Below are 14,520 nucleotides of genomic sequence, written 5' to 3'. Positions count from 1 at the left end.
TGAAAGCAGTGACCACCACACTCCTTTTAAACACTAAAACGTAAAACCCCTGTCACTACTTATAACAGCAACTTTCCTAGAGGACTGTCTATGGCATCACCACGGGCTTGCAAAATCTACCAGAGAAGATGCAGTATGTGGTAAGGCTCCCACAAATAACTAGCTACACAACTGAGGTTCTCTTTAGCAGTTCCCTGCTCAGACTATTCCAGAAGAGTTTTGCCAGGTTAGCTRWGTGACAAACTCACCATCCAATGTARCACTGGCACAGGTTCTCATGAGAAGTTGCTTGTTTAATGAGCAGTTCTACTTGTGTGGGTACATCGAGAGTTTCATCATGAGAGAAGTCTCGACCTTTGAAATAAAGGATGAAAAAAACCATGAAAGGAGTCACAAATCCTGCTCCTAATTCCTTCAAGTACATTATCTGTCAGGTGGGGAGTAGTTTTCAAAGTGTAAAATTTTGCAACTAAATGCTGCAAAYTATGAGGCCAGGACAGCAGAAGTTCAACTTCCACTAACAAGCTAAGACATGCAAAATGTTAAATCTTTGTAGTTACCAACACCTCTGGACTTGTCAAATCAGACTCATTTGTATCTAAATACAGGCACAGTACTTAGGTTTTGAACAAAACCAGGAAAATGGCCTCATTCACTTAATCAGAATATGTTAAATTAAAGGATTAACAAAAATACAAGCATTGATAGTGCAGATCCATCAGATTTTATGTTTCTTTTATATAAACATAACTACATGCTCACCAGTGAGCTTATCTCGAACCCTGTTGATGATCTGAATTGCCTTCTTATTTAGAGCTTCTGGTTTCACCAGACCATCTCCTACTAAAAGACAGAAATAGGACACATTATTAGGACTTCATCTGAACAATAAAAGCATTTGTACTGCTGTTAGATGTGCTCTTTCCAAATATCATTTTGAGAGCAAACCTAGATGCACCTTCTATAAATACAACTCTTTTTGCTGGCATTGAGAACACAAGTAATTATATTCCTCATTTATGCTGACAAGAGACTGTATCTGTCCCATCTCATATAATTGCATTTGGATCATGATAAAATTTTCTGATCTAAGAACCGTTTCTGGATCAGTATAGAAACMACAATGAAACTTACTGAAGGAATGGATGGATTCAGGCACTGTGGTCCCAGTTTTTTTATGGGCTGTCTCACCCAATTCCACACTGTCCAACATTTCTATTGGAAAAACCATGAAAACATTAGCACAACCGTTAATCAGCTCATTTGAAAAGTATATTTGTGGCATCTACCATATTTTCTACTCACCTACTGAYTGACTGGCTGAGTAGGAGTCTGTTCTTGTTCGTGAGCGCTTATTGCCCTTTGTATTTGCTGCAAGAAAACAAGGAGTTGAAAAGCATGAACTGGACTTTCAGTGTTTCATAGTAAATTTGTCCACAAACAATACAGATTTGGCTGCCTTTCTCCTTTCTCCTGATTTGATGTCACCTGAAAATAATTTCAATCTCCTGATCGCTGCTGTAATTTCATATTAAAATCCYTAAAACCATGTGCACACAGAAATAGCACATGCAAACTAACAGTTTGATCAGATTGTTGAAAATAGACACTGAATTTCAGGCTTTTGGATTTCTTGTATGAATACACTCTTGCTGTCACTTTTAATCTGAATCACTTACTGTCCATCAGTCTCCAATTCAATAAGGGATCGTACACAAAGGCTTCCAGCACAGCCATGACACTGTCCTTGTGTTCACGCAGTACTTCCATCACTGTGTGACAGGTTATTCTGTAGTTCCCATCAAGGCCTGTCACCTTTGGAAGAAAAAGAAATTAATCTACCACTGCTTTGTTCACTCTGCAACTCCAACCCCAACACTTAGGGAACAAGTGGCTTAGAACTGGAGTTCACTATGCTTTGTTCATTAAGAGAACAAGACAGACATTAATTACAAACTAAGAACCTCTCCATGAAAATCATTTTTGTGAACTACCATGCAACTGACTGTGTCTGGTTGATATAAACWGCTATTTGAAATGAGGAACCTAAGGAAGGCCTAAGGAATTGGAAGAATTTCAGGGTAGTTTATTTTCTAACTAAAAGGGTGCTTTCCMCTGTAATGTACTGCAAACATCACAGGAGACATTTTAATTCACAGAAAATTAAGCTGAAATATTAACACCTCTGGTTCTTAAGGGTGGTAAAGTTTAGCTACAAAAGAAAACCAGGAAAAAACTGAGAAATGGTTGCCATTTTCCCTAAGAACAGTCCCCTCTAAATCAGAGGGAATGCTTACCTCCATAGCATTTGTCAGCATTCTTGTTAACCTGAAGGGAATCTTCTCAGGAAACTTCTCTCTCGTCATTGCAACCTAAACACACAATGATGGAGAACAAGTAAATTAATAGCTAACTTACTCAAAGTTATTAAGTACTGGGATCTTTTTGCTACAGTCTTGAAGATTTTATTCCAAATAGGAAATAAAGTCACAGCTTTTTGTTCCTCAGTTTTCACAAATTATTGGGACAAGCTAGATGATGAACTTGATAACAAAAGGGAAAACTCAAGYATGTGCCCAGCAACACAGACTGCCTATCAGCAGCTTAAATTGCTCCAAGAAATTTCATGTAAGTGATGTTGGCACTTCTTTGTTCCAATGGTCAGCTAATCCCCAAGACATGCTTTTRTGATAAAGTGTCTATTATTTTCGTATTGCCTGTAGGTAAAGGGAAGCTCAAAAGAGAGCCAAAGGGTTTGCCCAGGATCAGTCTCCAAGGTCAGTTTTCCTGGCTTATAAATTAATTTCTGTTCCACCAGAAAATGTGAAATATTACTGAAAATTTCATGTCCAAATAGGAAGACTTACCTCAAAACAGTCCCCAAAGTCGATATGCAGGATCTTTCCACTCAGTCTGTCTAACATCAGATTGGAAGGGTGCCTTTGGKGAATGAGTGGGAGAAAAAACAGGCCATGGGTGACACACCATTACAAAAACCCCAAGTAAATCACAGTACATCCARTCTGAAAAGATATTTATCTTCATGAACAGGAACAGCCAGTTACAGCTTGCTTGTCTGAGATCTTCAATCTCAGGATGAACAGAAAACCTGACAGTGCATCTGTCACATTACTTTTGTAATTACCTCTCARGATCTTCTCACCTTGGAATATAAATTATCTCCTGGACCAAAATGATTAGTATATTTCTTGGACATGAACGTTTATTTTTCAGTTAGAGTAATTTTTTCTGCTTATTTAATGCTTTTTCTTTTTTTTCAGTACAGAAAAATGTAAAGCATTGTGCTATACATGAAGTAAAACAAACTGTTTTACCACCAACAAACAAAACCAATTCAGACTAGCAAAAATACAGTGCTGTATTCATGCTTTAGTGTTCCAACTTTGTTTTAATTCAATTTTCAAAAGTTTATAATTTTATGTTAAAGACTTTTAAAGCTCCGAAATAACAGCTCTTGCTATTAAAACATTTAAGAGTTTAGCTGTTTTTGCATTACAGACTTTRATATACATTGATTTCAACAGTATTTTGGAACTTATTTTGTTAATAAAATGGATGGAGAAAAATTTCCCATTCTGTGAAAGGGCAAAATTACAATTTGTGGTCCTTGATATAGTTCCACATGTATTCATTTCAGGAAGGAAGAAAGCCTTATTTATACTCAACATATGTGAACTCTGCATCTCATACCTGCASTGCTGAGAATAACAGCAACAAAATTAGGACCTGAAAGATGGTATCACTACAACTCAGCAGTAACCACAATGGAAGATGTAATCACAAAAACAGATCCAAGGAATGAACTGGTAGGCCTTCATAGTCTGTGCTTTTAAATAAAATAAACTTTTATAGCTTTACTTACCTGTCCCCAAGGCCCAAAATGTACCCAACCATTGACATCACAGCTAGTGAGCGGGTGTAATTTGTTCTTCTGTCAAACCATACCTACAAGGGGAGACAAAATAGAAAAAGCCAGGCAGGCATGTTGCATGTTTCAGATTATATTTTGATTTATACATTACCAATTTGCATTTTACACAAAGTAGAACTGTGATATGCTTAGGTGCAGTACTCCTGAGTTTGAGGGAGTTGAAACACCCTGTGTCCTTGAATTAGATGTCTAAGTCATTAAGAGAATATATTCTRATTTTCTCTCCCCTGCAGAGTATACAGAGACTGAAATCTCCAGTCTTGTGCTTTGCATTTCACCCGTGCTCTGAGCCTTGTAAGGCCCTTCCTGTGGGGATACACGTGTGGATACATCTTCTGCAGTGATTCAGCTGGGGTTTAGGGTGAATAAATTCCATCTCTCACTCATTTTGCAGAGAAGATAATTACTCTACTGTTTGCCACTACTTGTGCTGAACTCACCTCTGAGCTTGGACTTTTCAACCACAGCAGTTTGGCAAGGTCATCCCCAGCTGTGTTGTTGACAGCATGTTCAAATACTTCTACTTTCTGCATCAGAGTTAGGTGGTCATAGTCTGGAGCCATCTGTAATTCAGAAGTGACATTCAGCAAATTAAAAAACTACCTCCAGTAGCCTCTGGTTGTACTGTGAGAAACACAGTAATCATAAATAGTTTCATATCAGGTTTATACTTAAATCGGATCACTCTGTTTCAAACACAGTGAAATGATCACGTAAGAGTGAAGAATTCTTTTTAAATGGGATATCCACAAAGTCAGTAGCCCATAGCCCTATTTAACCAAAAAACTGTAAAGGTAAGTATTTTTCAAAAAACATTGTCTAAGTCTTCTGGGCTAGCACATGCTTTCCTTTTTGGCAGGGAATTCCAAATTTTCTAGTACTGTTCAGTTTCTCCAGTCTGTCTAATTTTGGCCCTGCTCCTTAGACACAATGTTTGCAATRCCAGTAGCATGGCACCCTGTATGAGGCACATCACAGTCAAGCAAAATGCCACACACATATCAGTCACCAACAGATGGCAACAACTCATGGTCACTGCTAAAACTGGAAAGGAGAAACAAATAAACATATGGCAAGCTAYAACTCTTATCTAATATTTTTTATTTATCGTAACAATTAGAAAAGAGGCAGAGAAAGAAGCCATGCACCATTTTCCTTCATCAAGACAATGGTGCCCTAAAAGAATWTACCAATTCTCTGCCAGCTTTGCCCCTTACCCTCAGCATGATGCGATGCTCGATGTTGAGCAGGATCTTTTTCTTCTCTCTGTAGTCTCGGATGAGTGCRTGCAGTGTGTCACAGTGGGGCACCCAGCCAATTAAGCCTGAATTTGTAGACAGTGGAATAACAGCATATCTCTGGATGCTATGGGGAAAATGGGAGAATCAGAACTTGAATTGTTGTGTATTGTGAATTACTAGATTTTGAGATGCTTAAAACAACTGCTATTAAATCTGATTCTAGCCCGAACTGTCTATCAAAACTGTTTATCAAAAGTTGCTCTGGTTGTCTTTTCAAGCAGACTTCAAACATCCATTTGCACAGATTGCTGCCACATAATCTATAGACAACCTCAAAGTTTATGTGGTTTTCACTGAAAGGCTGCTTTCAGAAGGTAAATGTTATGTCACCCACGGTGACCTGTTATTTGCACATGATATCTCATGTGTTCTTGCCTGAAAGACATTGTGCAGAATTGCACTCTGTGACTATTCACCAAGCTATTTAGTGACTATAATAAAAAATCCTTGGCAAAACCCCATTCTCAGGCACCTAAAGCAGCATGCAAGGTGTCTAGAAATAGGGGTTGCTTCGAAGACCATAACAATTTACAAGATGGGACTTCAATTAAAAAGAACAAACAACCCCCTCAGAAACATTTCCTCCATRTTTTAATTCTATGAATACTGGTTTTCTTTATATTTAATTTARTTCCAGGATCTGCCATTTCTTCACAAACCAACTGCTTGTGCCAGGTTTACTTGTGAAGCTGCACCCATGTATAAGGAGTTACACATGCACAAGAACTTTCAGTGATAACCCAAAGCACACACCTGAGGTTTTTACGAAGAGAAGTTGGGTCATTTGCTAGCAGAGTGTTGACCAGCCCAAAAAGCTGCATCACTCTTTCATCTTGGCGAAGGTCTTCGTGACCTTTCAGAAGGAATACAAACTCATGCCCATTGCTTCCTGCAAAAGAATTAGTGCACAGAAGTTTATTCTCATTGAGCAAACAGATAAGAGCAAATACACATGCACCCAAAAACTAGAAAGCGTGGCAGTCAGACCGACTAAGAAAAACCTCACCTGAAAGGAAAGGCTGGAGAAGTTTTACCAGGTAAATATGTAGCTTGACCAAAGAGCAACAACTATTTAAATACTGGAATAGCTAAGTGAAAACTGCTCTCTCTTACCCATTAATGTTAACTTCCTGGGCCGCTGCTTGGAGGTGATGACCTGCAGTGARGGTGCGATGGACTGAATCCGTATGATGGGCTGGTTGGGATCATACGTTCCTGGCACTGCCAGCTCCAGGTCCCGGCACATTAAGAGTTTTGGTGACACATACTGTAGCTCCAAAGAAGTGAGCTACCAAATCCAAAAGAAATAAAACACCTTAGAATTTCAGTTCAACCTCACAGAAGTATTTGAAGAGTACATGCTGTCAAAGGACCTAAAAGAGTTCAGGCTTCAGGCACTTGAAGTGCTGCATAAACTCCAAATTTGCAGCAAATGCCATGCAGTGATTTCCAGAATACTGAAATTGTATGTTTTGAATAACCAGAAAACATCAAGTAAAGGTTAGTATTGACAACTTGCACTGTAAAMCCCACAAAAAAACTAAATCTCCTCCCTCACCTGCGGCAGCTGCTTTGAGATACGTCGGAACACGTGGTAATAGAGATCCCAAGCCTGAGTTAGGTCTTTGACATTTCCTGATTTCATATACTTCCTACACCACTCTTGAGCTTCCATAAGATCTCTGCCATAGGCCTAGGGAGGAAAACAACAGAAAAAAKAATTTCAACAGRCTGTAGTATCACAGGTGGAGRCCACTTAACACCTACAAAGAGCATCAGAGTCTCTTTTAAAATTGCACTACAAATACTTGATCTCACATTTTTATAGCAGACCAGAATTAAAGATACAGAAATGCCTGGATCCAAGTTCTGCATTGAATTTATCAAACAACATTATTCACAAGTAGATTTCCTYACAGGAGGCAAGTGAATGCCTAGAGTCACCCTTTAAAATAGGTTCACAAGCTCAGTTAATTCTCTTTTATCTGTGCTGGTGCTTACTGTGAGCAAAGCAGAATAATTAACTGCAGAGCAGTAGTAATTTTCTAGTCACCTTGTCAATACAAGACTCCAGGGCAATCTGGAGTGCCATGGCCCCTTAGAGTCACCAAAAGTGGCACAGATCTGAAGATAAACATCAATAATGAAATCTGAAACTAACACAATGAGTCCCAAGAGATTCATTCTCTATGTTAGATGGCAAAGGTGCTTGTAACACATTTGGGGCAGGTGGCTGTCCTGAAGGATGGCCTCTCAGCTATTTGCAGATACCTGATTGAAGGAGGTCTCCTTTAAAGTCTGAGGCCCRCGCTCCATCATTGCATGAAGTGGTTCCAGCACCTCAAACATTCCCTTTACATTTCTTTCTCCAAAATACAGACGAGATGCTTCTTCCAACCCTTCATGCCACATCTCATGCCATAGGATGGCCACACGGATTAGCTCTTCACTCACCTGTTTTAGGACAGAAAGACAGATTAAATGSCTAAAGAAATCCCCGTGACTGTGTCCTGACTTAAAAATGCAAAACTTCTTTCTTCCCTAATGTTACAAAATATTTATTCCTGGCAGCCAGAGGGAGCCACAGTGATGGCACTTTTTTTYCTGCAAGAAGTTGACCAGGCTTTTCTCACCTTATTTGTTACCTTTGAAATTTTCTATATGCTTGTGTAGCTGGGCCTGAAAGCATTCTTTTTCATTTATTCATAAAAAATCCTCATTAAATTAATTAAATTACTCTTTCCATGCTATGTTCAGTAAATTTTGTTTCTACTTTCCATTAAGCAGTAACACTTCTTTATGGAATGAAGAATTTTTATGCATTTCTTCTCCACATTTATTCATAAGGAAACTGATGTAGTTATCCAACATAACACACTTAATAGTACACTGAGCACTCACCATCATTGCCTGCTGCACCAGAGTGTTGCTGTGCTCACACATGTTTTTCAAGATCTTATTTGCAGCGTTGTGCCGAGCAGTGGTCGTAGATTTAGAAGCCACAGTCAAAGGATAGATCAAAGCCTGCAAGGGACAGCAACCAGTAATACTTTAGAACCACATAGAAGACCTACATAAATTTAAATAGTTAGCAAAGCATTAACAAACAGCAGCCCTAGAGATAAACAGGCAGAAGTAAGCTTGCTTCTGGAAAGCAGTGATAGGAATTTGCWACTGAATGTCTTCTAATCCAAAAGGTTTTCAAGACTTTAATTCATTGAGTAGCAGAATGACATTGAGAGCCTCTTTCAAACTGGAAGAACAAAAATAGGTTTTAGGATTTTGTGATATTCCACACTGCAGAAAGAAATTTAGATAAAACCTGTGAGGTATATTCTTAGCAGTCAGTTAAAGACATTTAAGGTGATTTGCACTACCCAGTAGACATTAAATGACATTAGACAAAGAATTCTTCCCAGGCTGCATGGCTCATTCACCTCTTTCCATTTTTACATGAACAGTGCTGAGGCAAAAGCAGCAGCAGCAGCAGAAATAGTCCCCATCCTCACTGTCATCACATGCTGTGACTTCCTGTGCAGGCATCTGGACTTTGTGAAATGGAACACAGGAAAGGCTTTAACTGCCACAAAATTCCTCCTCTAAGCTAACACTTACCTGGGGATGGTAGCGACCAATGTCTGTGAGCAGCTGATGAATGAGGCGTCCTACCAGTGGTCGAGGGGTGTCAATTCTGGCAATRAGCTGAGGGATAACCTAGGAGTAAGGATAAGGAAAATAAACACCCTGTCAAATGTTCAGTGCATCAGCTGTTCTGCCCTCTACTAAAGACCTCACAGCATCTAAAGGGGACAGGGAGCCCACCACTCATTTTTGAGATGGTCAGAGGGTAACACAAAGTTCCAAACAGAAATGTTCAATGAGATCACAAGTGTTTTGTGCAAAACTGTTACAGGATCCTACTATGGAAAGATGCATCTTGAAGTATAAGGCTTAAATAGGAAATTAAGTATTTTTTAAATTTAATTACAAGAGTCATTATACAAGATAATCCTGAAACAGATTGCGAACTACATCACTACTAGATCACCACTGAATGCACATCATTTTTAATTTAAGAATTTTCATTCTCTCTCATTAATGTGCATTAGTCTGCATATAAAACCAGAAACATTTCTCATTTTTCTGTTCAAGACGCTTTTTAAATCAGTGACAGACTGTACTGCACACTGCTCTCAGCAWTCACCTACAGAGGATTGTTTAGCAAAGGATCATCATGGATATCATGCAGCAAATCCCCAAACTACCCCCAGAACAGGGTTTTCTCTTAGCCCTTTGTCTTACTTACCTGCAGCCAAGTGTCTATTTGGATTGCCTTGACTCCTTCTACCAAAGCCTCATTCACATCAGGCCAGTGACCATAGTCRAACCACAGAGTAAGGACTCTGAGAAAGAGAAATACTTTTGTTAGGAGCAAACGAATACACAACCAAAAAAAWCYTCCAAAACAACCCAACCAAAAGCCCCACAACCAAAAAAACCAAGACTCATTTACAAGCAACTTTTTTTCCCAGAACTCTCAGATAGCAGGGATGATCCATCTATAACAAAAATTAGTCTGGACTGAAGCATTCACTTAATTCAATACTGAAAAAGAGCAGAAATGTGTTCTACCTAATCTGAAACCTCATGCTCTTATCAGCTGGATTTCATTCACTATGAAATTTTATTTATGTACCTTATTATTATTTATTATTATGTACCTTAGAGTGTCTTGCAGGTTGTTTCCTCGAGACAGAGAGATGGATCGGAAGAAACCCTGGACAGCAGGGACTGTGTACATCAAGAGGGTCTTGGATAAATCCTTTTGGAATGAAAATTGTTGCATTAGTTCTATGTAAGCACATCAGCCYACATGAATCCTAAACTCAAGAAGGGGCAAGACGAAGAAATATGTGGAAATATAGACCTAATCCCCATTGTAGCTCACTTCAGCTCATACTCTTCCCAGGACAYGTTGCTCCTGGCATTTATGTTTTGCTTGACTACACAAAGGTCTTTCACCATGGCAGGGAAAACACTGTGAAGTGGTTTTATACTTCAGTTTGTTTGCAAATCTATGGACAGCAAAGCAGCCTAAAAATTACCACCTTGCTATAACTGGTAAATGAAAGAGATTCCTCACAGTCTTCCTGAGGGGTTTAAGCAGCAGAACTTGTTAATGCACCATATCACCTATGACAGCCACTTCAGCCTCTGCTTTACGTCACAGCTAATGATCATTTGCATTAATTTAGCCCATAATAATTTCCTGTGTCTAAGCAGTAAGTACCAATCTCTTAACAGGAAGAGAGATGAAGGAGGATACCTCAGTGACTTTTTTCTGCACTGGGGATGGGATGGGGCTGTTCTCAGTGCTCTCTGCATCACTCTCACTGTTGCTGCCCTCGGTGTTAGCACTGGTGATGCTGGTTCCRCTCGCATGACGGAGTTTCTTCTTCTCATCTCTGGCCTGGTTTTGATGTTTATAGTGAAGCACAGCTTCAAAGTTCATCACTGCCCAGGCATGCCAGGCCTGCCAACAGGAGAGAACAGAAGTCAGAAGGAAGATGACTCCTTTCTGCAACATGCACTTTCTAATTGTTACAGATAATCCAACTTTTCTGTGTCTGCAGACAACAGCAATAAATAATACTCTGCAGACAATACAACACTTTGATTACTCTAATTGCTTGTAATTTGAATTGTCTTGTTATCTTAAAYAACATCATGCTGAGTTCTTAGCCACGAACTCCCTGTTGAATATTAAAGCAAATGAGCTTAGTACCAAAAATTAAATTATATTTGCATATAYCTTAATTTTTCAAAGGCCAAAATGAAATTTAGTATGTTAGGACTTGGGGATGTGTAATGGGAAAAAATACAGGAGACWGCTACCCCAGAGAAGATCATGGCACCAAATATTAATTGAAATATCATAATCCTGAAATCAAAGGCTCTTTGGAGAATTAACAAGGTTACTTTCCTTGTTCAAGTATACTGACTGAGAACAAGTTATTTTTTTTCCATTTTCTTTTTCCTTCATTGCTAAGGGACAGGAGAGAGTCTCAAAAGCAAGAGCAGAAACTGAATGGTGGCCTAGTTTTAYCAACCAGATAAAATTCTAAACAAGAATCTCATGGTTGCCTTAGGTCACTTTTTCTGTTTTTTGGTTCTGTTTTTCTTTTTAAATCCTACTGGCAGTAACAAGGTGGATAGTTATGAAGATGTTCATTGGAAGATATCCTCTTTCCAATAGTACGGGATTTGATCAAATTTATCWGGAAACTTTTCTGTAATGACCTTGTACCAGTTGCGATCATGCTCCGTTGCAGCACTGTAGTATTGCAAGACTTTGGGGATGGTGCTCTCATTGATGCCTTGTAGATTCAGCTGCCACTCACCCAGTTTCAGGAAACACCTGGTTAAGCAAAGGGATTATTGATTCAAAACCTAAAATGAAAACAAAGCCTCTGGATTAAAAGACAAACTTGTTATCTGGAGTCTGAAAGACATTCCACGTGGTGAACCCAGCAGGATGCAAGGCTCAAAATACCTTCACCTTGCTTGTAGTGCAGAACTAACTAGTTGAAGGTTTAAGTAAAGAGTAAAGGTGAGGATCAAACTTTGTTCCTCATCTATATTAATTATAAAAGAAATGTAATAAGTAGATAATAGAAATATTGAAAGAATGCATCAGTCTATACTGACAGAATACACACCCATGTGCTGGTGAACTGTAGTGAGAACTATATGAATGAGCCTTCTGGGGAGAACACTGACAGACAGTGGAAACACAAGAGGAATCGTTCCTCCCCCAGCCAGAACTCCATTAWGTCATTGCAGCCCAGAGGAAAGGAAAAACAACACATTTTTACTGCAGCAGGGTGGGGCTGTCAAGGTTTGTGCAAAACTTAATACTTTGTTCCCTCAGCAGGCTTTAAATGACACAGTTACATGGCTGTCCTTTCTGTATTTTGAGTTTTCCAGAAAGCACTGTGCAAGACAAATATTTTATGCAAATCRTTACTAATTTGTCTTCCAGGACACTCTCTGAAAAAACAAGACAATGATGTTACCAACTTCCCATCCTCATAAAAGCAAATTGAGTGCATGCCTCCCTTCAAAAAAACCAAACCTTTAATAGAAAGCACGAAGCAATTTTTAATTTAAACTGTAAAAAAACAGATCTGCCACCTCCAGACTCACAGAGAAAAATGGAGATAGGGACTTTAATGCAACATATTATAAGAGACCATCAAATGCTGGCTCCTACTGCCCAAAGCACTGCTGTTGTGCTTGGCAGCCTGTGCATTTAATATAGATGTGCCGGGCATGTGGCAAGTATTTCTTTCCTATTGAATCTCTTAAAAACCAAAGAAATAGCTATGGTGAGAGCTCTGTCTTCTGCCAGCAAGCTATGGTGCTGGAAAAATACAACCAGCCACCAGCAACAGATACAAGCTTGTTCAGGCTGATGTGTCCCAGTAATATTTACTCAGCATTACATGGTAGATAATACCAAAGCAGCTAAATGTGTAATCCCCCGTTCTTTTAATCAAAGCATGAGCTTCATCTGAAATGTGTCACCTGCARGGACCCTGCACCCTAGCAAAGCCTTTGGTTTCAGTCTAGAGCTGAAGGGTGCCCCAGGAGCCTGTGCTGACCGTGCCATGAGCTTGTGGAGCTCCTGCTTGTGCTGCTGGTCCTCAGTGGCGATGGCGTGCTGGGCCTGCTGCTGCATGGTCTGCACAAAGTGCTGCATGTGCTGGAAYGCGTCGATCTGCAAAGGGATGATGGAGCCAGTGAGGACCACAGGGCTTAAATACAACTTCTCAAGGGAGGAAGACAATGTGGAAATAAATTTTTATTGAAATAAAAATATATGGTTTTATTTTCTTTCAAAGCTTCTCAGCTGCTGACATCCCTCTAAAGTCATTTCATACTTCAAATAGGTCCAGATAAATAGAGAGGTTAGAGATTCTTCTTGTCTCTGAAATTGCTAAACTGAGGAACAAATAACTGCATCTTTCTGATGCCAGGCACACCTTCATTGTCATACAGACAGAGAGCCAAAGGTATGACTGACCATAACACAAGTTAACACTGTGCTCTGATGTGCAAGAACTCAACTCTGCCAAAGTAACAAGGTTTCCTGTACAGGGAGAAAACTTCAGCAGCAGAGAATGTSCTGTTACTGCCCACACAGAGCGAGGTTCTGGTACAGATTCAGAGACAGTTCATGCTCAGCTGAAAACAAGGTAAGACAGTCTGGCAATTCCAACAATCAAATGTTTATAGCTCGTGAACTGTATATGAACAGGATTATACCATAACAGACAGGATCACACATCCAGAGAAGCCTACCTATAATATGCTAGCCATAAAAAACAAACAAAGAAACAAAAACAAAAAAAAACCACAAAAAACCCAAAAGCAAACACCAAAAATCAATAAAAACCAAACAAAACCAACAAAAAAACCCCACAAAAAGCCCCAAAAAAACCCCACCAAGAAAACCAAAACCAACCAACCAGAAAAAAAACCAAACTGAAAAAGTCGCCCCCAAAAACCAACCAAACCAAATCCGAAAAACAAACAAAAAAAAMCCCCCAACCATAAGATAATTTGAGAAAATAATGCCTGAAGAAAAACTTGAAGCTTCCTGATCTTCCATCCTAACCTTTCAGCTTTGGCTAGGCTAGAAGTATACACCTTGGAACAGTAACTTTGTATTGTTTCAACAAATTAAAGTCTAGATTTTTCCCTAAGTTACTGAAGAAGTACAAATGTGCAGTTCTCCATTGCTAGAATATTACATAAGGCACTAGTACTAAAGCAACTAGCACTACCAAATTCAGAGGGAAAAAGTATTTTTAAAATTCCTTGGAAGGAATTCTGGGATAGGAAACCCCAAAATTAAAGATTTAAGAAAAAAAGTATGCACACTTCATGGAAAGAATTAAGAGTAAMGCTCCTGCAATCTGCAAGGTCATTTAAGGTTAGGAACTGCAGACTATGCTGTTAGAAGCCTAATTTACCTCTGTGCATCAATAGGAATGAGCTGTGTTAGAAACAAGAACCACCTGAGCTCAAATGCCTCATCCATCCCATTCAAATATCAGCGCACACAACTCAGTGGTGAGGAAAAAGGGTATTAGCCCAGAGTGAAATAAAAGAAAGTATCACACCCTTAACATTAACATGGGGCATTCCACAGCTGGTAACCTAGACAGAAGGGATTAGGGGCGTAAATAACAATCTTATAAA

The 14,520-nt window shown here is 39.2% G+C and overlaps 1 protein-coding gene across 2 annotated transcripts in view; it reads right to left on the bottom strand.

Annotated features, from left to right (window-relative positions):
• MTOR (mechanistic target of rapamycin kinase) overlaps positions 1–14,520 on the bottom strand; it is a 63,739-nt gene that overhangs the window by 1,224 nt on the left and 47,995 nt on the right. For both annotated transcript variants that reach the window (XM_057382177.1, XM_057382180.1), the window contains 21 exons: positions 12,918–13,033; positions 11,554–11,671; positions 10,580–10,786; positions 9,975–10,075; positions 9,560–9,656; positions 8,869–8,967; positions 8,155–8,277; positions 7,525–7,707; positions 6,812–6,946; positions 6,367–6,541; positions 6,007–6,142; positions 5,170–5,317; positions 4,393–4,515; positions 3,884–3,966; positions 2,868–2,940; positions 2,298–2,372; positions 1,680–1,815; positions 1,306–1,371; positions 1,135–1,215; positions 763–843; positions 249–354 (listed from right to left, as the gene is read on the bottom strand). In XM_057382177.1, coding sequence (XP_057238160.1) covers positions 249–354; positions 763–843; positions 1,135–1,215; positions 1,306–1,371; positions 1,680–1,815; positions 2,298–2,372; positions 2,868–2,940; positions 3,884–3,966; positions 4,393–4,515; positions 5,170–5,317; positions 6,007–6,142; positions 6,367–6,541; positions 6,812–6,946; positions 7,525–7,707; positions 8,155–8,277; positions 8,869–8,967; positions 9,560–9,656; positions 9,975–10,075; positions 10,580–10,786; positions 11,554–11,671; positions 12,918–13,033 — 2,462 coding nt within the window. The remainder of the gene's footprint in view (positions 1–248; positions 355–762; positions 844–1,134; positions 1,216–1,305; positions 1,372–1,679; positions 1,816–2,297; positions 2,373–2,867; positions 2,941–3,883; positions 3,967–4,392; positions 4,516–5,169; positions 5,318–6,006; positions 6,143–6,366; positions 6,542–6,811; positions 6,947–7,524; positions 7,708–8,154; positions 8,278–8,868; positions 8,968–9,559; positions 9,657–9,974; positions 10,076–10,579; positions 10,787–11,553; positions 11,672–12,917; positions 13,034–14,520) is intronic.

This window comes from Malurus melanocephalus, unplaced genomic scaffold (genome assembly GCF_030028575.1).
Source record: "Malurus melanocephalus ecotype Western Australia unplaced genomic scaffold, MMel_1.1 scaffold_552, whole genome shotgun sequence".
NCBI lineage: Eukaryota > Metazoa > Chordata > Aves > Passeriformes > Maluridae > Malurus > Malurus melanocephalus.
This window is presented reverse-complemented; position numbering and strand designations above follow the sequence as displayed.